Source organism: Condylostylus longicornis, unplaced genomic scaffold (genome assembly GCF_029603195.1).
Source record: "Condylostylus longicornis isolate FDR11 unplaced genomic scaffold, ASM2960319v2 ptg000072l, whole genome shotgun sequence".
Taxonomy (NCBI): Eukaryota; Metazoa; Arthropoda; class Insecta; order Diptera; family Dolichopodidae; genus Condylostylus; species Condylostylus longicornis.
In genome coordinates, this window is record NW_026578040.1 from 2,954,763 (window position 1) to 2,981,480 (window position 26,718).

Genomic DNA, 26,718 nt, shown 5'->3' on the forward strand with positions numbered 1-26,718 from the left:
TTCTTAACTACGTCAGCAAATAGTAAATAACTATCAAAATTAGCACTATGTGCTTGATGGCAATTTTTTCAGAACTTCTTTTTACTTGCTTGAGAATATGAATTTTCAAACATTTTATAAATCAACAAAAAATTATGTGTAAATATTTAAAAATAATAAGAATATTTAGAAAAACCAACAAAAGCGTCATGCATACTTTATTTATAAATTCTCAACAAACAAACTAAGGAAGGATGCTTTTTAATTTTCCATTTACTTTATTTTTCAGTTTATTTTGAAAAAAAAATTACATTTTAAAAGAAATAATTTTTTCATACTTTTTTTAATTTTATATAAACTTATTTTAAATTATTTTCTAGTTTTATTCATGATCCAGTGCCGATTTTTGGGGACATTTGCATATATTCCTGGATATTGTGGATCTTGGCCTGAAACGTAAGATAAAATTTACAAAAATTTAATTTTAGGTATGGAATATTATTTTTTTAATTTAACACATACCACACAGGTAACCATATGAAACTATTCCAACAAGTGTTCCCTTATATGTTGCTGGGCCACCAGCATCTCCTTGACATGCACCCTTATTGTTGCCAGTAACACAGAACAATGACTTTGTCAAGCCTTTTTTATACAATTTATTACATTGTTTGAAATTGATAATTTTCACGTTCACCATTCGTAAGGTTGGTGGTCGAGGACCATTTTGCGATATTTTACCATAACCTGATACTGCTAATGTAGTACCATCTTTTGGTAAATCTTTTGCCAATGGTATTGGTTGCACACTATATCCTTTCGAAACAAATGAAGCAAAAGAAAATCGTGTTTTAACAAGACCAAAATCCAAATTAAGTGCGAATTGATTGTAGCTTTTGTGTTTAACTAGTTTTTTTGCTGTTATAAGAATGCCTTTTTTATTCCAATATTTTGATGCTGCACGAACTTGTACATCTTTTGGTTTTAAATTTTGTATGCAGTTAGCAGATGTTATAACATAATTCTTATAGAAATAAAATTTATTTTAAAAATTATTTCAATGTAAAAATTTATGCATTTTAGTATGCAAAAATACTCACCCATTTTATAAGTGCACCACCACAAAAGAATTTTGCTGTTATAATAGCAACTTCAAATGGTCTTTGAGCAATTGTAATGGCATTACCACCTTGAATTCTAGGCTCAAGTTCTATAGTAGAATTTTGGGATTCTACTAATCCAAAAAACCCTATTAAAAGGGAGCTTAATATTATTACCAAATTCATTGTCATAGATTTGGTATCTAAATTCAAACTAATTCTAAACTTTTAATAATTTTCCTTTTTTATATTAGGCAATAAAATTTATTTTATATTTGCAAATGGTTTTTATATTTAAAAAAATATTCTCATTCTAAAACATATCGCAAGAAAAAATATTTATTTAGCAAAATAAATTTGCAAAAAAAAAACAGAATATAAAAAACTCGTTCCCAAAAGTTAACGACGTGAAAACAATATTAAATAAATAAAGGAAAAGTATGACCTAAGAATAAAGAATTTAGAACAATAATAGCGTATTATTTCATATTGAAAGGACAGATTTAAACTTGCTTTCCCGTTTATGATTTTAAAAGCAAAGCCGTATTCAGCAAGCCTTAATTCTCTTAATATTGCAATATTGTACAAAGCAATCTTTGCATAGTTTACTAAATAATGAACCTATGATAAATAGCTTATTAATAATACCTTGATATGAAAAAACCAAATAATTAATAATTCTTCGATAAAATTTTTAATAAAAACTTTGTAATTATTGTACTAATATTGTTCTTATTGTTATTGGCAGGTTCCTGTATAATCGTACAGAAACGTCACCGATGACATTTTTTCAATATCAGCAAACGATGAATTTTTTTTCGATTTCCCAACCATATAACATAAGCCATACTACAATTGGAATGAGAAATGCCATGAAAAAAAAAGTTTTAGGTTGAAATATTTCTATTATCATTCGAACACACTTTGCTTAAGTGATAATTAAGTTAATAAAATATGAATTAAGACAATTTGTTCAATTATGTTATAAGTATGAAACTCAGACCACTTATACAGTTTGAGAAAATAAAGTAAGATATTATAATTTTTTCTCTAATGCAAAATAAGAATGGGAAAAATTTTCTAAAAATTTTAAGACATTGCCATTCGTTGCCTATAATTTTCTTACTTATACCAAAAATAAATAAAGTATTGGGTCGATTATCATTCACATTTTTATGAACTTAACATTCATTTTCGGTGTCATCATTAAAAAAAAATAATAACACAGCGGTTCATCATTCACTCATTTTTTTCTTTGGTGAAAGATAATTTTTGTTTTTCGTTAATTTTTTCATTTGTTCACTTTCTTGTAACAATAGTGGCTGGGGCCTGTGTATAAGGATGTGCAAAAGAAATATGAAAAAGATTTGTATGAAATTTAAATAGCAGGTAACTATACTATAAGTAGTCAAGAGCTTTTTTCTACTTAATCTTCTATGTGTAAGAAAAGAAACAAACGTTTTTGGAGCGAACATGCCCTCATTGCATCTTTTCCTGGTGTATGCAAAAGTTACCTATGTAAGTACATATATATAACGTATAGAGAAATCTACAACACATTTTTGCAAAAAAATTACAATTATTGCAAAAAAAGTACCTACCACTCCAAGTCTTATAACACTTATGTGAATCGTTATGATATTTTAAGAATCTTTTTTTTTCATTGTACTGTAACCAATTCCATAAACAGGTTAGAAATGCATATAAAAAATACATAGAAAAAGAGGGTTAGAAATACATAATGTACCTAAAATTAATAAAAAATTTTTAAAATTGCTGTCATTCAAAAAATTATTCTGTTAAACCCTATAGTTGTGCTCAATTGTGTTATAAATTTAATATAGTTGCGAAATATTTTCCAACGCCACGCTGTGAATTTTATTATTTTTTTTATGTATATATATATATATATATATATATATATATATCAACTAAAAAGCAATATTTAATTATTTATTTAGATATTGTAATTGATTAAACGAATGACTTGTTTATAATTTACCTTTCTCTTAAAATTAAAACAAAATATATTCAAAATTTTATTTATTTACTGCATCAAAATTATATAATCCGGCTTTATTTCCAATAAACCGGGTAAATAACAAATAATTGATAATTATAATAATTGTTAATTATAATAACAATTTTAACGCATTTATTATTTTATTTAATTAAATGGTGTATGTATTTGGTCTGATTATAATTTTAAAATAAACTTAATTAGTATATGATTTTACGTTCTACAATATTTATGATTGGAAGTGTGTACAGTGCGTAAAATTGTGATAAAAAATTAAAAGAATTTCAAGGTTGTTTGTCAAAATTTGATAAATTTAAAAATTAAAAGGTTGCATGCGTTTGAGTTTGCTTAAGTCTAGAGATTGACTTTAATGTACCTAGTACAAATTAAAAATAAATTTTTAATTTGTACATAATTCATTATATTTTCAATTCAAATATTTGTGCGAGTTCACACTTCTTCTAAAAAATTTGTATATTTAAGGTAAACATATACACATTTCCATATAAAACATTAATGCATATACATACATACATACATATGCTTATATAAAAGATGTGCGTTTGTATAACAATAATGTTCTTTATTTACATAATATTTCCAAAATTTATTTTATTTTTCTCTTTAGAAAATTATATACTAATATCACTTGATGTACACAATTGTTAATATCCAAAAGTATGTATTTACTTTTCAACTTTTAATTATTCTAATTTGCGAAGCATGCCTTAAATTTATTTTGTTAATTTCAAAATGGGTCTCAAAAATTATTGAAATATTAATTAAGTATATAAATATATGTATGTAAGTGTAGGTGTAAATATGATTAAATAATATAAATATGTGCTTAATGTAGATATTGTACAATATTATTATGTATAAAGTTCAAGAACATAATTAATAAAAAATTTTATTGTAATAATTTATGCTGAGGTATTTCTAGATTAAAGAGAGTTACGCATTTATTTATGTATGTGGGTCGGAGAATTTATTTGAGCACGCATAATTTACGATTTCTAATTTCACATCAAGCTAAATCTAGGATAAAATCTTATGAGTCTTTACACATGAAATTACTTTTCTTTAGGTGTTAGTTAGACATCAGACAAAATATACGATTTATTCTACGATAAAATCTGATGAGCCTTCATTTTAATGTCAGACTTTTAATGACAGTAAAGTGCAAAACAAAAATCAGGTGATCGTGGCCAAACTCTTTAAAAATTTAATTTTCGCCATGTTATTTTTAAAAATCTGAAGGAAAATCTAATAATAATCGGATATGTTTCTGTTTTCCTAATCAGATTTTATCTTGAGTCTTCGATTATATATCAGATTCTCATCAGATTCAGTGTTAATCGTATATTAAATCTGATGTGTAACAGGCACCTAAGGCTTATTTCGAATTTTTGACAGGAAAATTTTTAATTATTTGTAGTTTGTTTACAGGTTCCGCGGAAGTTTTTTTCAAAATAAATTTGACAGTTTTAACTTGATTTTTTTGATACGTTACAATACACATGTCAATGAAATAGCGTTACTTTAACAGAATTTGACGTGTGCTTTTATAAAAAAAAGAAATAATTGGCGTGGAGCGGGAGTGTGTTATTATGGCGGGGGTGATTTTATAAAACTATAAATACTTACATTTTTAAACTCCTTCTTAAAGTTGGACTTTAAATTATTTATTTTGTTTATATTTTACACGTTATATATCCAAATTTATTTGATTTTTAGGGAAAAAAATTTTTACAATTTTTTAAACCTACATTTAAAAATACTCTTTTCCTTTATGCATTTAAATATCTAGTTATATATTTAAAAATTATAAAAATTAAAGTTTGATTCGCTCATAAAATTATAAATATTAATGTTCATTCAAAAAAAATCATTCGAAATATGAGGAATATGAAAAAATTTTCCTGAATGGCATAGAAACTGGTTGTTTATACAATACAGATTGCGAAACCTTAATTCAAGCATACATATATTCAGCCGAGTTATATGCAATTTATAAATATGTTGAATATTCGATTTGAAATATAAAAGAAAATAATATTTTAATATATAATGATTATTTCAGTGCAATCCAAGGCATAGCAGCATCTTATACAAGTCATGGGATTTCAAGACAAAAATTTACCTTTACATGAATTGCATCTCCTTTATGAGTTAGCTAAAAGAACAATTGGAGAACCATTAGATTAGACTTTCACTATCATTTACCCAAATTGCAAACAGAGTGGCTTAACACAAAAAATAAAAAAAAAATAAGAAATATTAAACAAAATCCAAGTAAATGGGAAAATATTATGAATTCTACTAATACAACATCATAGTTGCGAGAATCAATGGGAAAATATAAATTATTTATCAAGGGAAAACCTTGTCAATATAATTATTCCAAAATAGGAAACTATCGCAACGGTTTAGGAGGTAGAAGCATTGAAAAGTAAAGTTGTCTAATAGAATATTGATTTTTTTAAATACCTTTGATTGAGCTGATTATTCAATAAGCGTGCAATGAACTTCGTAGCACTTTTAGTTCAGATTCACTTTTAGTTCAGATTCAACAACCGTTTCAAAAATTTACTTCTAAAATTTCTTTTAAATTTAACAATAGCTTTTTTAAAGCGGTACTTTTCTCGGTAACGCAACATAGCAATTAAAAATAATTTTTATAATGATTTGGTAAAATAAGTGAGAATGAATTCTTGGAAAATAATTTTATCAAAAATAAAACTTTAAATGAATTTTTTTACCTGATTAAAAGTACCTTATACCTAAAGTAAAAGTACCTTAAAATCTAACACACTTATACTTATAGTTCACTTTCAATAAAGACAGTAACATGTGTAAAAAAGTCAAAATTTTACTAGCGTGTAAAATTTTTTACTTTCAGTGCCCATACATCGTTAAAAATTAGTCAATAAGGCTGGTCTACTTTTCTCCTTACTAACGAAGATCTACAAGCTGGTATATGTTGTGGTAACTACTTTAAAAGTATAGTAATTTCTAAAGTGATTTTTATACAAATTTTACTTGAACCTTTTATAATTTTGAATATTCTTAACATCTTCTTAATATTTAACATCTTTTTAAATTTTGTCAGAATTACACGTAGATCATATCATCTCTTTTAATTGAAATTAAACTTACCGTTATTCATTCTCTTTAATATTATGAGGACAATAATCCTTTAAACAGTGGCAAATAAATTGGATTATTAAAGAAAATAAGTGTTTTATTTTTACGTTATAGTCCACAATGCCAAGGCACCACTTTAAGAAACATCCGGAATAATTTAAATATTCTAATAAGTCTTGTATAATTAAAACATTTTTTTTACACACACAGTATTTTCAAAAGTATATTGAATATTTTTAAATACAATTAAAGTTTAATTTAATTATTTCTTAAAATTTTATTAATCCATGCTCTATATAAAGGAACTTTAGTATAAACCCCTGGATATTGTGCTGTTGCTATAAAATGAAAATTCAATAAAATTAATTTTTTTTTATCGTGAAAATTATTTAAAATTAACTTGCCACACTCAATACCCCATGAAACTACTCCGATCAAATAGTTTTTATAAGTTAATGGTCCACCAGAATCACCTTGACAAGAATCTTTCCCACCTTTTGGTACACCTGCACAAAACATTGTATTTGTTAAAATACCTTTATATCTCCTTTTGCATTTATAAAAGTCAATAATACGAAGTTGAGCACTCATTAAATATGAAGAAATATTTCCATTAGCTGACATTGCCCCATAACCAGAAACTTTAACTAATTTTCCAGATTTTGGTATATTATTTGCAATTCCAACTATTCCAATAGAATTGCTTTCAAAAAACTGATTATCCAATTTTAATATTGCGATATCGTTACTCAAAGTGAATATATTAAAACGAGGATGCATAAAAATTTTTCTAACAGATCTTGTATGACCACCACGTTGATAATAGTTTGATCCAGCGCGTACTATAATATTTCGCGGTCTAAAACCTTCAGTACAGTGTGCTGCAGTTAATACCCAATCCTTAATTGACAAGTTTAAGAAAAAAAACAAAATCAATATAAAAATCATATATAAAAAAATTGTAATTGAATTAAAAAATTTGAGACCGAAATTAATTTTTTGGTAAAAACTTACTAGTCTAATTAAAGATCCACCGCACAGATAACGACCTGGTAAAACAGCAACTTGAAATTTACGGCCATTGATTGGTTGTTTTATACCACCTACAATTTTATCATCATCTATATCATGCGATGTTGTAGCGTTTGCTTTAATTGGCTGAATAAGTATTTCATTATCTACATTGCTGGTATTTTTGGATAACGCAGCGTTAAGCAATAAAATATTATCCCCACATATGTTGGAAGAGTTTAAAAGAATTAGTGCTACAATGAATATTACTATTTGAGAGAACATATCTCTTATTAAATTAAATTTCTAGGTAATTGCAATATTTATAACAAAAATTCAACTGTTTATAGTAAAAATAAAAAATTTCATTGAAAAATATATGTAAATATATATATATATACAATTAGAAAAACTAATTTTTATAATTTAAAAAACAAGTTATTATGCAAGCTGATTGTTTCTTAGTTTAGTACTTTGATGAAGGTCATAAAAGTGTGTTTTGAACAATACAATTTATGATTTCAATAACATTCTGTTGCGGTAGAAATATGTTCAGTTGCATGCTTTGTAAAATAGTGTCTATAACTATTTGAATTTTTTTTTCAACAAATGAAACATCTAACTTTAGAAATTATACGTTTATTTAGAATTTAAACGTTTAACAACAACAAAGCCTAAGTTTTTTATCGCGAAATAAACTTTATGCAAGGAAAACTGGCTGTAAATGTTCCAACCGTTGATCAAATTAAATATTTTGACAATTATTAGTTGTTAAATAAACAATTAATAAGTTTATGGTTTATTCAACAACGAATTTCAATCACCTTCGAGATTATAAACTTGTCATTTTATTCAATAACTCTTCCAACTATTTCAAAGAACCCTTTTGTGTATATATTTACGTTTATTATTCAATAAATTTAAAATAGCACAACACATACACTTTAAATTTAAAAACTTGCTATTTTAGAGAAAAATGATTTTTGGAAAAATATGTTCGATATCTGTATAAAAATATATATGGTTGTGTATTATGTTTTGTACAAAGTAAGAACATGCATATATGAATGTATGTATAAAACGAGAAAAAAATAAAGTTGACCTTGTCAACTCTCTGACACCCGTACGAATTTGTTATTCTGTGTGCGAATAAATATGCCATAACTGACTATGGGACAGACTATGACTTTAAGTTGCCACATTACCATATTAATCTATGCAAAATTTCAGTACTATGTGTTTTTCAAAATACTGTGTGTTTTGTAAGTTGTATGGCAGCTACCAGAAAGAGTCAAGAAATTTTAACAGCACATCGGCCCTAATATTATATTTGTTTGTGTGAAATTTTAATACCACAACTTTTGAAGTTGTATGGCAGGTACCAGAAGGAGCCAAGCAATTTCAACGATTTTTATTAAGCACACCGGCCCTACTTATATATTTACTTGTGTGAAATTTCAATACTACAGCTTTTACACTTTCTGAGATATATCCAAATAAATTTTGAAGTTGTATGGCAGCTACCCGAACCAGTACCCCGATCATGTCCAATTTAAATAGGGTTCTGGCACTTACTACAATAAATCATTTGTGAAAATTTGGTGAAGTTAGCTCAATTAGTTTTTGAGTTATCGCTGGGACGGACGGACAGACAAAGCCAAATCAATTCAGAATTCGACGCTGATCAAAAACATACACTTGATTCTATATCTAACACCGTTATTTCTTAGCGTTACAACGTTACTTCGAACATACGTTCGTGCGGGTATAAAAATCGGATCAAAACTATGCTTTGTAATGTATCAAATTTTCTTCAAACAAAAAAAAATTATTTGAGATTTTTCGAGAAAGAATCTTCTACTTAGGTATTTAATTCTCATTAATAATATGATGATAATGAAAGTTGTAATGACACAATAATTTTGCAATTAAGAGAGAATGCATAGTTTTAGGCTCACAACCATTAAAAATAGCGTTAACATAAATACATAATACTAGTGTTCGACTGCATGTTGTACGAATTAAGAGAAATTATAAAATAACTTCCTATTGAGAGGTACTTGATAATATGATATTTGCCATGAGTTCTTATGAAATAAAATATTTATTTCATAAGAAAAGCTGAAAAATTATGGAAATTCAGAGATTTAAAACACAACTCTCAATTCTGATTGTAAATATTTTTAAAATATTTTAAAATTCTAATGATTATAGGAAAACCCTCCAACACACTTATTGTTAAAAAATAAGGGACTGATAAAAAAAATATTGTAAAAAGAATAGTCAATCTTACTTTATACAATATTTCTTTCGTCATTTGGAATATTCTGGTTTTATATATTATACGAGTATTACCAATATTATAAAATAAAAACTTAAATAGATTATTCACAAAATGTTAATTTTATAATATTATTTATATTAATATTTATTTATGTATATAATTCTTAAAACATATCACATATAATTTCACTAACAAAACTTTCATTTGTAACACAATAATATTTTATACTAAGTCATTATTAGTTGCAGTATAAATGGTTGTTATCCAGTCGTAAAAATAAGGAACGCTTGTGTAGACACCAGGATATTGAGGATTTGCTACAATTCCAAATAAACACAATGAAATATAAAACATGTTCCCCATGTTCTGTATATTATGCAATGTACTTACCACAACCGTAACCCCATGATACAACACCTATCAATGTATTATTATATACTATAGGTCCACCAGAGTCACCTTGACATGAATCTTTTTTCGGAGCAGCAGCACAAAACATTCCATCTAGAACTTCACCAGCATATGACGTATTACATGAATCAACATTTACCATATTAACATAGACAGACATTAAAGTAGTTGCTAAATTTCCGTTTTCTGATGTATCGCCATAACCAGATACAAGTACTTGCGTACCATCTGCTGGTAAAGTTTCAGCTAATGCTATGGGTTGTCTAGGAAATGTATTTGAATCATATTGAATGCTATTTACTAATAGTAATAGCGCAACATCATTAATATATGTATTAGGATCATAATCTTGATGTCTAAATACTCTACTTACACCATATGGTATACCAGAATACCAAATATTAGTACCAGCGTGCACAACAATTGATGTTGCAGATTCATTGTAAATACAATGAGCTGCTGTTATAACCCAATCCTAAAAAATCAAATAAAAATAATATTTTAATAATATCCAGTAGTATATTTGTAAAATTATTCTATTTCATAAATTTTTACTTGTGATAAAATACTGCCTCCGCATAATGTGTTACCATTGATTACAACTGAAACTTGATATGGTACATCACTAATGTCCGTTGCATTTCCACCAACAATTCTTTGGCATTGTGCATTTTTCAAGAAAAAAAATATTATTAAAAGAATGTTTAAAATTATTAATTTTTGGTACATGTTTTAATAACGTCGTACAAGACTTAAGCCTTTACATGTAGACAGTAATCTTATTTTAATTTAATTCCATATTTATATACTTTGTAAAAATATGAAACCGCTTTTGCCAAATTTGCACAACGTACAGATTGCATTTAACAATTATTACATATTCAAAAATTAGGTCACAAGACACTGTTTTTCATAATAACTAAAATTTTTTTTAACTTTAATTAAATACTTATTTATTAATTATTAAAAACCGCATATTGTACGAATTTTTAACGAAAAATTATCAACTGTGAATCAAAGAAATTACTAAATGCATCATATGCAAGGTTTCTGGCCGATCGTATTTCGTAAAATTTTCTAAATTTTAATTAACAAGATTTCAACGGAAATGCACTTTTCCAAGCTATAAAAAAAAGACTCTTTTCCAGAAATAACATCTCCATAAAGCTTTCTCTTGCGTATTAAGCTTACATTGAACTTGTATACTAAACTTATACAAAAAAAAGTTTCACTCCTTCGCGACGTCATTTAATGAATATGCAATACTTCACTTAATGGTTATGGGTCGTTCACATCACACTTTTTAGCCCTCATACACTATACATATTAAGCTTTGTAAATAATTTCCCATTAAATATGGCATTTAAATATGTATCTCATTAAACAAAAAGTTTCAAAGGAGAAGTAAAAAAGATTTTTTCGGTAAAATCAGCTTATCTTTTATTATCTGTGATCATACTTACGTACAAAATGTGCATTTACATCCTCAGATAATTACAAACTTTTACAATATTACGGTATTAATACCAGTTAATTGTGCTATATAGAGTTATTTGAGCTTAAATTATATAGAAAACAAGATATGTAAAAAAAATTAATATTAATTCTTCGGGACGTTTGCGTGACCTAATATCTCAAAGTACCATTGTTTTTTTAACATCACGGAACAACAATTACATAATTTTCGAAAATACTTTCTGCACTGGACGGCTATAATTCATATATTTATTTCAAAGCTTTTCCAGGTCCTTTTTGATTCTATATTAACTGTTTAGTCCTTGTCTTTCAAAACTGAAATTTTTTGCTATCATTGGAATAATCTGTGGCAATATCATTGGAAATATCATTGGAAATAATCGCTAAATGTGGTTTGCCGTTGAAAAACTTTTTAAGTAGGGGCTTTACAAAGACATAGAAAAGATTTATGAGTGGATAATAAAAATTAAATAAATTCAGTTTATAAATAATTTGAAAATAATATCAAAGTTGCACTTTAATTGCTTTCATAACCAATAAGTTTGCTTAAACTTTAAAATTTGTTAATTACCCCCATATTATAAAGGTAAAAAATACGTGACAGTTTTTTGTGTCATTTGCGACTATTGCCCACTTACTTAACCAACTTGCGAATCATCTATAGAATCACAAAATATGCTTTTTTAACGGAAGTATGGAATTACAAATGGACTTTTTATTTAGTCCAAATAAAATTTATGCAACTTCTAAAACAAATTTTACAACATTGACTGCTTCAGAAAAACATAATGTAAAAACTTTTGCAGATCTTATTAAAATTTTTGGAAAAATAAAAAATAAAGTAAACAAGTAAACGGTTAATTTTGTTTAAAAGAAGTTCTTTTTGTCAGAACTGAATACTGATTTAAGTATTTAAGTTTTCTTCTCTTAACTCAGAATTTTAAAACTTTCGCACTCGATAAACGTATTAGGGTAGAATAAAAGGAACAGTTAAAAACCATACCCCAATCACGTACCAAATTTTTTCAAATTAAAACTATTAAAATCAAATAATTCCGATTTGAACCTGATAAACATTACAAACCTCAATAAGTTTTAAGAAAAAAAAATTAAAATTTTTTTGCAGTTTTTAGTGATTTTCAGTTTTATTTGATTTATGAATTTTCAGGAAATCTTCATTTGCAAAATTTGTTTAAACGTACCCCAAGCCGGTTAATTTTTTATTGATCCAATCTACGAAAGCAGTAATTTTTGTGTAAACGCCAGGGTAATATTCTTCAGCTACAAAAATTAAAATAAAATTTTTCAATTAGATTTTTGCAATACCTAGAAATTCATTAAACACTAACAATAAAATAAACGAATGGACATTTAATAAAGCAGAGTCAAACTAATGGTTTTTAAGTAGCAATTTTCCTTACCACAAGTGAAAATACTGCTTTTAAAAACAATCTATAATCTAATATATTTCAAAATTGCATAAATTTAGGATGAAAGAAAAAAAATTTAAAAAGATCTTAACATAATGCTCGAATTCAAACGTTAATAGCGTGAGTTAAGAAAAGTAATTATATTTTTTGATGGCATAGCATTTACAGTCAGCTTTTATTAACATTTGAAAAACGTGCAGTTTCGGAAATATAAGGTGTCGAAAATTCAAATTTTACAAATTATGAGAGATGATAACTTGAGAGGGAGTGGAAGGAAAAAACGAAATAAATTATTTATTAATATCTAAAAGCTGCTAAAATTTCAGACTCATACCATTTGCTGTCCACTTGTCCACGGACGAACGGACCGACGGACTAAGTGAAACTAATGAGCAATTTTTTTTCAAATTTGTTTTTGAAAAGTGCTAAAAACTGACAAAGAAAAACAATAACACACTATTTATCATGCGTTATATTATTTGAACACTTACCACAGCCTTTGCCGAATGAAATTATACCAACTAATTCATCGTTAAAAGTAGCTGGACCACCAGAATCACCTTGACAGGCATCTTTTCCACCGCCAATAACACCAGCGCAGAACATCGTATCTGTTATCAACCCTTGATACGAAGTATTACATTTTGAAGTACTAAGAATTGCTACATTCACAGATTGAAGATATACGCGTCTAAATGCTGCATCTTCACTCAAAAGACCATACCCAGAAACAATAATTGGTGAACCCACATCTGGCATTGTTGATACTAAGTTAATTACACCAATATAGGATGATTCTGTGAATTCTTCTCTCAATTTTAATAATGAAATATCATATCCTGTGCTGGATGTGACATAATTTGGGTGAACAATTTTTTTTGTCACCAATTGTATTTGGCCACCGCTTTGTGCAAAATTTGATCCTGCTCTTACAGTTATTTCATTTGGTGCAAAGTTATTAACACAATGTGCTGCAGTCAGAACACAATCCTACATTTTGTGTATTTAAAACAAAATTTATTTATTTCTTGAAATATTTATAAATTGAATTATTCAAACAAACCAGCTTAATCAAAGCTCCGCCACAAACAAAATCTCCTGGTAAAACTGCAACCTGATATTTTCGAAACTCAATACTTAGAGAACTACCCCCAACAATACGATCTTCCTCTTCCGGAGAACCTAAGCAATTTTCTACGAAAAATAAAACCAATAATAATTTTTTCCACATATTTAGTATTACTTAAGATGTTAGCGTTTCGACGACAGGCTACAATCTAATTTCAATAAAATTTTTCAAATAATTAATTTCAAATAAACCATTTATTCAAATAAGTTTTGTGTACAAAAACTTCTTACGTCTACGTTTATGTGCGTTTTAATTTATTTAAAAAAGAAAAAATAGAAAAACTAATTATACTATTCATGTTTTAATATATGTTCGAACGTTATGAAATTGGGTTGATTTAAAAACATTTGGAAAAATTTATTACAGTTTGTCCTGTAAGAGTTCAAGTTTTAATATTATGAGAATTTAGTTCTGTAGTACAAAGATATTCTTTTATACATTTGACACCATCTGAAAGCTCTAAAGGACGTCTTCCTCAACGATTATTTGGTAAAATTCAAAAAATTTAATTAATGATTTTCAAAAGTTTTCGTATCTAAAAACTATAATACAAATATTGTGTGAAAGTTAATTAAATTGTGTTAATTTTTTAATGGTAACCCACATATTCTTTTGTTAGATTTGTTGAAAAAATTCCGCAGAGAGAAACTTTATTTGTTTTTCATTTCCGTATTGTACCATAAGTTATTTTATTCAGAATTGTGGCGGTTCTCATGACTAACATGATATAATTTTGTAATTAAATAAATTACGCAATCATATTGCTTGTTTACTCATTATCATTCTTTCAGCATCGTTTAAATCCTATTACCATTGTTTAATTTCTATTACTTTCTTCTCGCTTTTTACAATTCTTAAGATTACAATTTTTAGATTCAAGTTAAAGACCTTCTTGAAAACGCAATATAAAATATGGACGTGTATTGCGTAAAAAGAACGCAATATAAAATAAGGACACTGCAAAAATAAAGTGCAGAACCTCTTTATATTTAAAGCTTACAAATAACATAATTAATTTTCAGCAAAATATTTCAATTATTTTTTTTTTTGGCAATTTCCATAATTAGTTTGTTTTCATTGAAATTAAAGTTGCTAGCAGTCTTATGTATTTCAATTTCAGTTGAATACAATATAATAAGAAATATACGTTATCAGATTCTAAATCACAGTTGAAATCGATATTTTTATGAAAGCCAAAATCTTTGCTGTCGCTATAATATAACATACATATATACAAATAAAACGCTATAATTGAGCATCGAATTTCGAAACGACAGTAAGACATGATGATTTTGAATGGAAGCTGAAAAATATTTATAATGAATAGGACCGACATTAACCTAAGAAAAAATTTTTCTAGAAAAATTTATGAAGCAAGTCAAATTTCATAAGCGAATTTTCAATGGATTTATTTTCACATCAACCAAATTTAAATAAAAATTTGCTTACGTCTTCTGTTTTATTTTTTTCTTTTAAGTAAATATTGAAAAAAAGTGGTGTTCCGCATTTATTTTTAATTTAATATAAGAAATAATCCACGTATGAAATTATTATCGAGTTTTCAAGTTTTAAATATATGCACACATGTAGCATACGACAGTCAACAAAAAATTTTTAGTATTTTTAAAACGTAATTAAAACCACGATTTTGTTTAAAATAAATGATTTTTTCGAGCCCATACCTTTAAATTTAGTTCCAAATTTAGAACAAAAATATTTATGTAGATATGATGGAACATTTGCAGTAATCGCCAATAAATATTTTTTTCGCAATTCGGAAACACAATCCGTATGACATTGTTTTTAATACGTTAGTGAGTTGCTGCATTGAAATAAATTTTAGTAAAAGTTTCAGTTGAAAAAGAAAATTTTGGTAAAATGTTTCTTGTGGTCATAAATAAATCTGAATTAGTTTTCCAAAAACTTATTTATTAAAAGATGCAAAGAAAGCTGATATGAAGCAGTGAAATTCCGAAACGTTTTTAAAATTGAAAACGTTTCCAAAAAGAATATTCCGAAAACGAACATATTACTTCCCTCGAATTCGAATTTTTTTAACGTTTTTTTTACGGAAGACTAACTACCCTCTTTCAATCTTTTTCTGTGAAGATGTGAGATAGAGAGATGAGAATATTTCTAAAAATCTCTAATTTTAAAAAAGAAGTGGCATTTATAATCAATTATTAAGTCAGAATAATGTGTCCGAATTGTAATGATAAAAATATTTTGGTCTTGTTTTACACAACTAATTTTTGAAGTCAATGAATATCAATGAATTTTTTTCACAAAACAAAAATTGTCTTTGACACTAAAATTATCTCTTATTTTTAAAATATAAATTATCTATATACATATATACACAAATATTATTTTGTTTTTTTCAAACACTGCTAAGTATACGAAAAATGTATATTACAATAATTATTGCTTTTTTTATAGCATTCAAATTTCAGTTTAATTCCTTTTTATATAGAAAACAATACATTAACTTTGAGTTGATCACATATTAACGACTGAAATAGTTTTGTACCCATATTGTTTCTGGTGGATCTGACACTAACTGTCTATTAATCCAGGCAAGATTAAACGGAATGCTAGTATAAATACCGGGATGTGTTGCATTTGCTAAAATAAAATAAAAAATATTAAGTTTTAGAGAAATATTTGTCAAAAAACGATAATTTATAAAAATTTACCACATCCTTCACCAAATGAAACAACACCAATTAGTTCAACACCGTAGGTTATTGGACCACCAGAATCACCTTGACATGCATCTTTACCTTCACCGGCAGCACAAAACATTGAACTGGTTAATTGATTATCGTAACATTGATTACAATATTCAAAATCAACCACAGATACTGTAACGTACTGTAAAATTGGAGCAACAATTCCATGGAAATTTAATGTACCATAGCCAGAAACTGTAACTTCTGTGTCAGGTGGCGGCAAGCTTGTAGCTAAAGAAACCAAACCGATACTGACGCTAGGTTGAAATCCTGGATATAATCTTAATAAAGAAATGTCAAATCCACCTCTAGAGTTTACATATTTTGGATGATTAATTATTTGGGAGACCCAACTTGTTTGTCCACCTTTATAAAAATATATAGAGCCTGCACGAACAACGATTTGTTCTACAACAACATTTACTGTACAATGAGCTGCTGTAAGAACCCAATCCTAAAATAAAATTCAACAATTTATTGAAATAATAAGTTATAAGAAACCATATCATAAGTTCTATTTTTAACAGAACCCATTTTTTTGTTTTTTTTTTCATATATTATTCTTTCTATATACATATTTTTCTTTGTACATATTTAAACACGTACATACGCAATTAAAGATCCACCACAAATTTGACCATTTGGTATGACAGCAACTTGAAAATTACGCGCAACAATATCAAGCGCTGCTCCACCAACAATTCTGTCTTCGCTCTCAGCCGAACAATGTACTGATGATGCGGAAAGCAAAAAAATTGTTAAAAAACTTAGGTAGAGCATTTTTAAATGCTTGACGAATTAAATGAATAACAAAATTAGAATGATTTTCAATATTTTTTTATCGAATTCTTTTATAGGAAATCAATGTTTACCTAATAAAATTGGTCTGTTCTTAAATGTTACATATATACTCGTATTATCGATAGAAGTATCTGTACAAATTTTATTAAATTAATACAAGTGGTTATTAAATACATTTTTAATTAAAAATTTAAAGTTAGATTAATTTACGAAAAAAAAAAACAAATATATTTTCTAAAATTATTTGAATTAATCATCAATATGTTAGATTACGTTTAATGACTGAATTAGTCAAGAAGTTAAGTATAGTTGTTTAATAGTGGACAAATCTATTCTCCTTTCCGAATAACTTAAATTCCTAAATAATTTTACTAAAATATTATAAAGATATTTTGATTGCAAAATCCTGAAAATTTTGTAAATAAAATAGTTTATTTTCTTAACTAAATTCATTTATATTACGGAGTCATCTCTGGAATTTTTAAGAAAAAACTTTCAATTACATAATATTAATAACTAATTAAAACACTCATTTAAAGTAAATTATTTAACAGAAAACAATATAAATATAAAATTCATAAGTGTTTGTATAAAAAATATATAAAATGATGTGAAAATATGATAAAAAGATTTATAATATTTCAATAAAATATTAAAAATGCGCTCTTAACCCTTCAAGTCTTTATAGCGTTAAAGAAACTAATTATATTTTTCCTAAGTATTTTCGAATTATAATATAATTATATAATATGCAAAGGACATGCGTACCGTTGCCATATGATCTCATAAAAACTTTTATTTACTTGCTTCAGCTGTTAATGCGTGTTTTACGGGTACTGTTAAGCCTACTTATAAAGGTTACATTGCACAAAGAGAATGTTTAAAAGTTATTTAAAAATTCCTTTTAAAGTTATTGTGTCGCTAAAGTAATTTTAAAACATCTTTTTTTCAGTATTAGATAAATGCGAACAAGCATAATCTTTCTTCTGCGTAATTGTTAAGGATGGCACTAAAGGGTTAAAGCTTAAGAAAAAAAAATACAACATCGTTATAAACAATGAGATCTTTACTTAGCTGCTATTTTCTTAATTAAAAACTGATAAAATATTTTTCTTTTTTTAAATAATAGAATCAATTTTCAACAAAAATAGAATGAAATGTTTCATACAATGAAACGATTGATGAGTGCTATGTTTTTTATATCCAATTATTATAATATATCCAAACATTTATTGGGAACTATACTTCTTCTCAAAACTACGCCTATCGCCATTTGTCTATATAAAACAGAAAATAGTTACATACTCGTACGTACGTTTTTTCTTACAATAAAATAAAAACATTAATGAAAATATTAAACTCAATAAATATTTAAAGAAACCTTTATAATAAAAGAAATTCAATTCAAAAAACCAATAATTAAAAGAAAATCCTCTAACCTCCCACCACCATGTAGGAAAGTTAGGCTCTTCAGCTCTTTCCATGTTGATCAATTGAATCTTTTGTAATTCCCATTCCTACCTACATTTGTACTATATCTAGGCAGTATTACAACTAGCCCAAGCAGACCATCGGGGTAACAAAGCCATTTCCGAAACATCTCAGTCATTAGCGAGCTATCCTCTCGCGTCTCACAATAAGTGCTTTACCGTTTCGTCCTTCTTCAGACAGAGACGGCAGACCTCGCTCTTTACTTTGATGGACCATACAGATACAGTGGACCATCCAGCCTCAAGTCTGAAAGATACAGTGTGGCCAGCTCCCATTTCCCCAGTCCTAAGAGTTATATAAATTTTTGGAGTGAGAAAAACGCGGGCAATTGTTTTAATGATCGACCCGCGCTCTTCCGTCCAATTTATTAACGGTCCTGCTGTGCGTTGCACCCACAAATCTCTTAACAAATATAATTGTGTATTTTGCGCATCAATTATCCATGAAGTACATATTATATATACTGATATTCAATATGGAATTTTAACTCGATTTAGTTTGTATTCGTTTTTTGATCTATTGTTGAAGCGCTCATTTCAGACCGTAAAAAGCTATAGACTTGAAATTCGGTATAGATAAACACCTTAACTGTTCGAAAAAAGGCATTGAAAATCAGCAAAATTGACCCACTGATAACCCCGTACAAGTTAATGGTAGCGAAATGAAAATTTACAAAATATAGACTAGCGGTATTTCGTGATAAAGCTTCCGAAATATCTACAACTTTTATTTAACAAATTTTTTGGAGATTGGTTCTCCACGATCTTATCTCCTAAAAAAGTGGTTTTACTCAGTAAAATTTTAATGTATTATACTTATATACTCACTTCAAAGTACACCTATAACGCTTGTCAAATACGTTTACTAAATTTAAAAGTTTTAAAGTTTTGGGTAAAAAAGTATTTAAATGGATGGTTTTAAAATAGGCGGTTTAAACGGAAAACCTTAAACCTTTATTTTACTTGTTGTGCTGCATATTTCTATTTTATTCCTATAATGAATTCTTTTTCAAATATACCTTTAAGATAATTCATTTTGTAGTTCCTAAAATCATTTTGTACCCTAAAATCATTTTGACAAAAAAATTTCAATGTGAATAATTGTATAAATATTTTTGGTACTAATAATTTGCACTTACTAATAATTTGTTCGAAATTTTTCTTGACTTTCTTCATATTATGTTAAAAAAAAAGGTTGTATGAATTCCCATATACAATAACATAAAGATCAAAAATTTTACCCGTTTACCTAACACTGCACCTTAAAGCACTATCATTGTTGATTGTAATCATTGTTATTATTTTGGGTGCAATATGAAAAAACTGCTACAATTCTCATTTATTTAATTAAATTTTTTTTACACAACTTCTAAATTCAATGTGCAATATAAGTCAACGTTGCATAGATGTGCTAAACGCGATCTCAATCATATAAATTTCAAAAGAAAAGTTGCTAAATGCGTCCTTACAGGTTAAGATAAAATCTACTACAAAGCGTATCTTAACAGAAAACTTCCAAAATCTACTAAGAAAGACTCCAACATTTAATTTTACTGCACTGCAGTATGTGGTATACATATAATAACATTGCCACAGATGGAGGGCATTCTGATAATGCGTATCATTCAAGCGTAGGCAAAGCTCAGAATGTTTAACATTGCACTCTTAATCTTAAAATCAATTTTCTCATATTTCTTTAATTTAACTCTAATTTTAAATTACTGTGTTTGATTGACACAGCCGACTTGAACAAAATGATTCACACAATTTTGTAGACCGTTAACAAAATTTTTGGATATATCTCTGACCCTTACACGATGTAATATATACGAGAACAAATAGTAATACTTATTATAAATAGACTGCAAGCATGTGTTAATTGAAACTTAAAGGAAGTTCGTAAGAAAATGTGTATTCATGCTTACTTTCAATTAATACCTGAAAAATTAAGAATACCTTAAGAAATTTTATTGAAAACAAAAATTTAATGACAAAAATAATGAAATAAAAACTTCATTTTTAAAGCAATATATTTTTTTATTTCATGGAAATGTCTCAAATATTTTCGTTAGACTTGTAATGAAAAATACTGCACTAATATGAAGAAATAATGCGGTTAATCCATTGAATATATTGTGGAATGCTTGTGTAGAATCCAGGAACTCCTTCAGCTATAAAAACAAGATAATAGAAAAATTTAAGTAAAATCAGAAAAAAATAAAGAAATTATGAAATATATTGTATTAATTTTTTGATTTTTATTCTTACCACATCCTGCACCAGCTGATACGATACCAAGTAATTGTCCATTGTATACAATTGGGCCACCAGAATCACCTTGGCATGAATCTGCTTTTTGATTTGGTAAGGCAACAGCGCAGAATTGATTTTGTGTAAGGGTACCATAGAATCTGTTACAATAATTCCAATCGCTGATTTGTAAACTAACACTCAATAAAACACTACTTGTAGTTCCCAATTCAGTTTTACCATAGCCTGATACTGAAACAACTGTACCTGGTGGTGGGATTGATGCTGCTAATGCAATTGGTTTAACAGTTGGTGTGAAAAGAAGTCCAAAAGAAAGTTTTAATAATGAAATGTCTCCATCGTATGTAGAAGAATCATAAAGTGGATTTTGAATTAAAACAGATATGCTGAGAAGTTGATTATAAGATAATAAACTTCTATCTTGTATTCCAACAGCTACTTGAACACTTGTTTCATCGAAACCATCTGTACAATGAGCAGCAGTTACAATCCAACTCTAAATTTTTAAATTAAATAACATCAAATAAAATATTAACGTTAATTCAAATATATTTATATAATTAAACTACTAACCGGATTTAAAATTGATCCACCACATAAGAAACCTCTTGGTAAAACAAGAGCTTGATATGCTGCGGTAGCAATGCTTTGGAAGCTACCTCCAACAATTCTGTCTTCTGTGTTTGCAACATTTGCAAATATTAAAAGACTTGATAATATCAAGAGGGAGTACATTATGTAGTTGTAAGTTTCTACTAAATGTTTAATAAAAATTGCCTTTAAAAAATAAACTGATCGCTTTTTATAATAAAATCTTGTTTGTCAATTTCTATTATTACCGTTATTGATTTAAATAAAATATTAAAAAAATTTCAAATTTATTCAACTGACAACGCGCCTTATTTGTACAGTTGGGTTTATTAATTTTCGTTTAATTAACAACAATATTACTCAATTATTCTAATATTTCATATAAATTTATATAACAATGTGTTGTATCCAAACATTTATACGTTCATTATATTTATTTAAAAATCATAGTGTCTATTTTTGTTCTTATGGTAACTCACTTGTTTTCTTCTTTACTCTTATATTTATTTAAATAAAATTTTATAAAATAATTTTTAATGCTAAAACAATACAATTGAAAAAATGCTATGCAAATTAAAATGGTTTTAAAGAATAGAAAATAGGTTGGGAACAAGCTAGTTATGTTATTAACAATTTAAAAATTTAAAAATGGTGATTGACGATATGATAACGAGATTACTCTTATTAAAGTAGAGTAAATAAAAAAAATTACTTAATAATTTTAAATTTTTTACAAACATAAAAATTTTTTGTACCATTAACTGGTGTAATCAATTAGAAATATGCGACATACATATGTACATATAAGCCCTTTTTAGGCAAATACTAGTAAAAATAAAAGAAAATAAAATATTCGATAAAATCTACAAGATTTATCCTAATAAACATTCCCAGAAAAATTTGTTTCCATCATATATCGTATGATAATTACATATATTTGATTAAATATATTTTTTTTAAGTTTCTAAGTTTCTTAGAACTTCTTTAGGACCTAGGACATGGCAGAACGGATTTTCAAAAATTTCCCCCAACAAAAGTTGTGGAGTTATATCCTTCTTGCATTTTTTTTCATCAATATATTACATGAATTTTTTGGTGACTGTAAGCACAACGTACTTGACTCAAATTACTAGCTTTTCGCAAAACTATGTTTTAAGTCAACCGCACATCCAAAAGTATCAGAATTCATTCACATTCAAGAAATAAAAAACAGAAAAAACAAATGGACTGCAAGGAAAAGAATTTTCATTTTATTAATTTTTATTTATTTTAAAGCTATCTTTTCTATTATTTTCATCGTATTTAATGAACCTACTAGCATGTTCACATTGTATTGTTGCAGCAAGTTTTTGAGAATTAAATTTCATAACATTTTGATTAAACTTAACCCATAAAATCTAAAGAAAAAAATAGGTTCGAATAATATGTATTGTCCAGTTTGGCGAAAATGTCACACAAGATTGTGAACAAATTTTAAGGCTTTGTTTTAATTTTTTTAGTAAGGTTTTAGTTAACATAATCCAAATTTCTGGAACAATACAGATTCGTCAATTATTTCCAGCAGACCTTTTGCTATAATAAATTAATGAAAATCGGCCTCTAGCGAACGTTCAGTTTCTGAGCGCTGATATTCTTAAAAAATTTTAAGTTCATTGTTTTACATCCAGATATTTAATATTAAATTTTAAGAAAATGGGTGTAAAAACTCCAATAACAGTAAAAGTCCAGTTGCTGTCACCCGATTTCTTATTTCCTAAAAGTAGATGGTTTCTCATATACTGTCAGGCCATGCTTATATATAAAATTTCAAGAACATTCGTTGAATATTTTCTTAAGTATGAACAAAAATTTAAAATAGGCATGTAAAAAGGTCAGTTCTCGAAGTCTGAACTATCCTAAAAAGTTGATAAACGGGAGACATAGCTAAAATAAACTCAAATATAAATTTTCATCAAAATCAGTGTAACCAAACTTAAAGCACATGCGTGCGCACACAGATCGATACCTTGACAAAAATTATTTATTTTTGCTTCCCTACCATTGAGAAGTGTGTTACCACCGGAAATACAAAACAATCCTTTCCGAGAAACCTGCTGTTTATATAACGGTAATTTATAGTTATTTAAAAGCTTTTTAATTGTTTCATTTACTTCAAAATGCACAATTTGAGCAGCAAATTAAGGGCGAAAATGAATATAATTACGTGGCATATATTGTATTCTATTTTCGTAATTCATTTGAATAAATTAAAGATCAAAGATTAAGTTTTTGTCTTTATTTAATCAAAAATTTAAAATAATTATGGTGTATAACAACACCATATTAAATTTGACAATATAGCTTAGTTTCCAATTTCGTTCAAAATATTTAATAAAGGCTTTACTTTGAAAACAAGGAGCTTATTAAAAATATGTATTATGGAGATTAAAGACCTGTAAATACTGTTAGAATACGTTTTCATAGTTGTAGAAAACATAGGGTATATTCCCGTATGTACCTACTACGTATAGTAAACATTTTTTACTATATGTCCGTATACGTGTACGTAGTAGGTTACATTTTTTACAGCTTTCATTAAACCACTTTGAATGAAAAACACTTATAAGAAAGGCGGATACTTATATAGCAACACAAAATGCATATGCTTTACATATTTACGTCGTTTCCATGTAAATTTTCAACAATATCCCAATAATTCTATATTATGCACGCTAACTTTACATAATTTTTCAATTTTTTTAGAAAGAGGGGCACTAAAAAATTTTATAATTAAAATTGTAAATCTAATTTTATTAAATTAGAAAAACAAAAAGAAAAAGGACATTACTGTCTCTTTCAAAAATAATTTGCAGGTAACAGCAGTAGTTAAATTACAGAGAAAATAGTAAAACGTAATAAACAAAAAATTTCCATTTTTTTTTATATTTTCAATTACAAGAATTTCAAAAATATATTTAACACATTTTATAAATTTTTTGTTATATACACAAACTAACTATAAATGATTATTATCACATATCTTTAGTGAATAAGACCTTTTCATCGCTCTAGTTCTACTGTACAATAATATCGTTAATCCATTTTATATAATTTGCTATTTTTACATAGAATCCGGCAACTCCACCAGCTAATAAGAAAATAAAACAAATTAAAATATTAAAAAACTAAATAAAAAATATATTGATTTTCTATTTTTACCGCATCCTGCTCCTGCTGATACAACACCAATCAATTTTCCATTATATGTTAATGGACCACCAGAATCACCCTGGCATGTATCACCAACAACTCCTGCAGGTGCAATTGCACAAATCATATTATTTGTTAATGTTTTTCCATATTTAGCATTACATGTATCAAAACTTTGTATAACCAAATCAACACTTTTTAGTGCTTCACTTGCTTCACCATTTTCCTCAACATCACCGTAACCAGATGCAGTAACAGTTGCACCATCTGGTGGTATAGAAAGATCTATAGAAATTGGACGAACTGATGGAGTAAATATTATCTTATCGACAGCTTTTATCAAACTTATATCACTATCTTTTGTTTTAGTGTTCCAACTTTTATGTTGTTCAAGTCTTGAAATAGGAAGGTATTTAGTTATTTTTGAAATATCTTGTATTCCATATGCAAATTCAATATCATCTTTTGTTAAACCATCTGTGCAATGGGCTGCTGTTACCATCCAAAACTATTATACGTAAATGTGTATTGTTTAAATGAAAAATTTTATAAATTTTAAGAAATAAATTGAATTATACCTCGTTTAAAATTGAACCACCGCATAAAGTATCTCCTGGGAAAATAGCAACTTGAAATGGACGAGTGCTTATCTGTTGAAAACTACCTCCTACAATTCTATCTTGGCCAAAGAAATCTGGCATTGAATATACATTGTTATTATTTGTTAATAGAAAAAAAATTGGTATTATTAAGTGAAGAAACATGGCGATTTGTTATGTCTTGAATTTTACCTTAAGTGGCGTTTAAAGAATATTTTTGTCTCTTTTATAATAGATTAGTATTTGTTTATATCCATTATATTCCATTTTTATTATTTTAGCATTTAATAATATTGAATGTTCTTCTTTGTATAATTTTTTTTTATTAATGCAAATATTTTAACACACGCTCTTTATTCAAGTGAAAAATTTTTCTACCTAAAAATTATATAACTTTAAATGAAGCACCTTCAAAATATTGACTAAAATTTTTATTTAATTTAGTTAGAAATCTGTTATACAATAAAATCTGATGAAATAAATTCAGCTGATTAAAAGATGTTCATTAAAGCTTTTAAAGAACTTGAGCAAACAATGGCTGGAAAAATATCGCAAGCATAAGATTTCAATACAGCAACAATACGCGATAACAGATTTTTATTGCTTTTTCCTTTTTAGTTTTCCTTTTCTCATATGAGATGACACATTATGAGATGGCTCTTTTTATACTTTTAATTATTATACATATTTACTTTATAAATTCTGTTGCACTTTTTTATTAACATAGTTAATTTTCATTTGATTTTTAAGTTTTTTAAATACAATGAATTGGTAAATTTACCGAATTCTGCTGGACTGCCGAATTCGCTAGCATTTGGCCAATAAAATGGATTTATCCACATTATTTTTTGGCCATAATGGCAGTATTTTCTTTTAAATTCTTGTTTTAAAATTTAATTACTTCAATAAAATTCTTTATATTTTTGACTTATTATGATGCGAAAAAAATTTTCATTCGCCAGAATTCACATTATAGTAATTTATTAGCATTATGAACTTAAAATTTATGTTCTTTTCTCTAATCAAATAGCGGATCAATTATAATCAATAATTAAATT

The 26,718-nt window shown here is 26.9% G+C and overlaps 5 protein-coding genes across 5 annotated transcripts; all 5 read right to left on the reverse strand.

Moving 5' to 3' along the window:
* Positions 1-348: 348 nt before the first annotated feature.
* Positions 349-7,542, reverse strand: LOC129612373 (phenoloxidase-activating factor 3-like). The gene is made up of 6 exons (XM_055525932.1): positions 7,261-7,542; positions 6,651-7,146; positions 6,553-6,584; positions 1,080-1,304; positions 502-1,003; positions 349-428 (listed from the first exon to the last, which is right to left on the reverse strand). Exons 1-6 carry the CDS (start codon positions 7,540-7,542, stop codon positions 349-351), a joined length of 1,617 nt encoding a protein of 538 aa, XP_055381907.1.
* A 2,221-nt stretch (positions 7,543-9,763) lies between these two features.
* Positions 9,764-12,086, reverse strand: LOC129612374 (trypsin beta-like). Its single transcript, XM_055525933.1, has 4 exons — positions 12,067-12,086; positions 10,508-10,607; positions 9,932-10,427; positions 9,764-9,858 (listed from the first exon to the last, which is right to left on the reverse strand). Exons 1-4 carry the CDS (start codon positions 12,084-12,086, stop codon positions 9,764-9,766), a joined length of 711 nt encoding a protein of 236 aa, XP_055381908.1.
* A 77-nt stretch (positions 12,087-12,163) lies between these two features.
* Positions 12,164-14,089, reverse strand: LOC129612375 (trypsin-3-like). The gene is made up of 4 exons (XM_055525934.1): positions 13,922-14,089; positions 13,350-13,848; positions 12,631-12,709; positions 12,164-12,236 (listed from the first exon to the last, which is right to left on the reverse strand). The coding sequence occupies exons 1-4, from the start codon at positions 14,087-14,089 to the stop codon at positions 12,164-12,166; spliced, it is 819 nt and encodes a 272-aa protein (XP_055381909.1).
* A 2,404-nt stretch (positions 14,090-16,493) lies between these two features.
* On the reverse strand, positions 16,494-22,016 carry LOC129612376 (serine protease hepsin-like). Its single transcript, XM_055525935.1, has 5 exons — positions 21,855-22,016; positions 21,279-21,777; positions 17,326-17,450; positions 16,684-17,173; positions 16,494-16,612 (listed from the first exon to the last, which is right to left on the reverse strand). Exons 1-5 carry the CDS (start codon positions 22,014-22,016, stop codon positions 16,494-16,496), a joined length of 1,395 nt encoding a protein of 464 aa, XP_055381910.1.
* Positions 22,017-24,925: 2,909 nt separating this feature from the next.
* On the reverse strand, positions 24,926-26,502 carry LOC129612377 (trypsin alpha-3-like). The gene is made up of 4 exons (XM_055525936.1): positions 26,442-26,502; positions 25,640-25,755; positions 25,071-25,569; positions 24,926-24,999 (listed from the first exon to the last, which is right to left on the reverse strand). The coding sequence occupies exons 1-4, from the start codon at positions 26,500-26,502 to the stop codon at positions 24,926-24,928; spliced, it is 750 nt and encodes a 249-aa protein (XP_055381911.1).
* Positions 26,503-26,718: the final 216 nt, after the last annotated feature.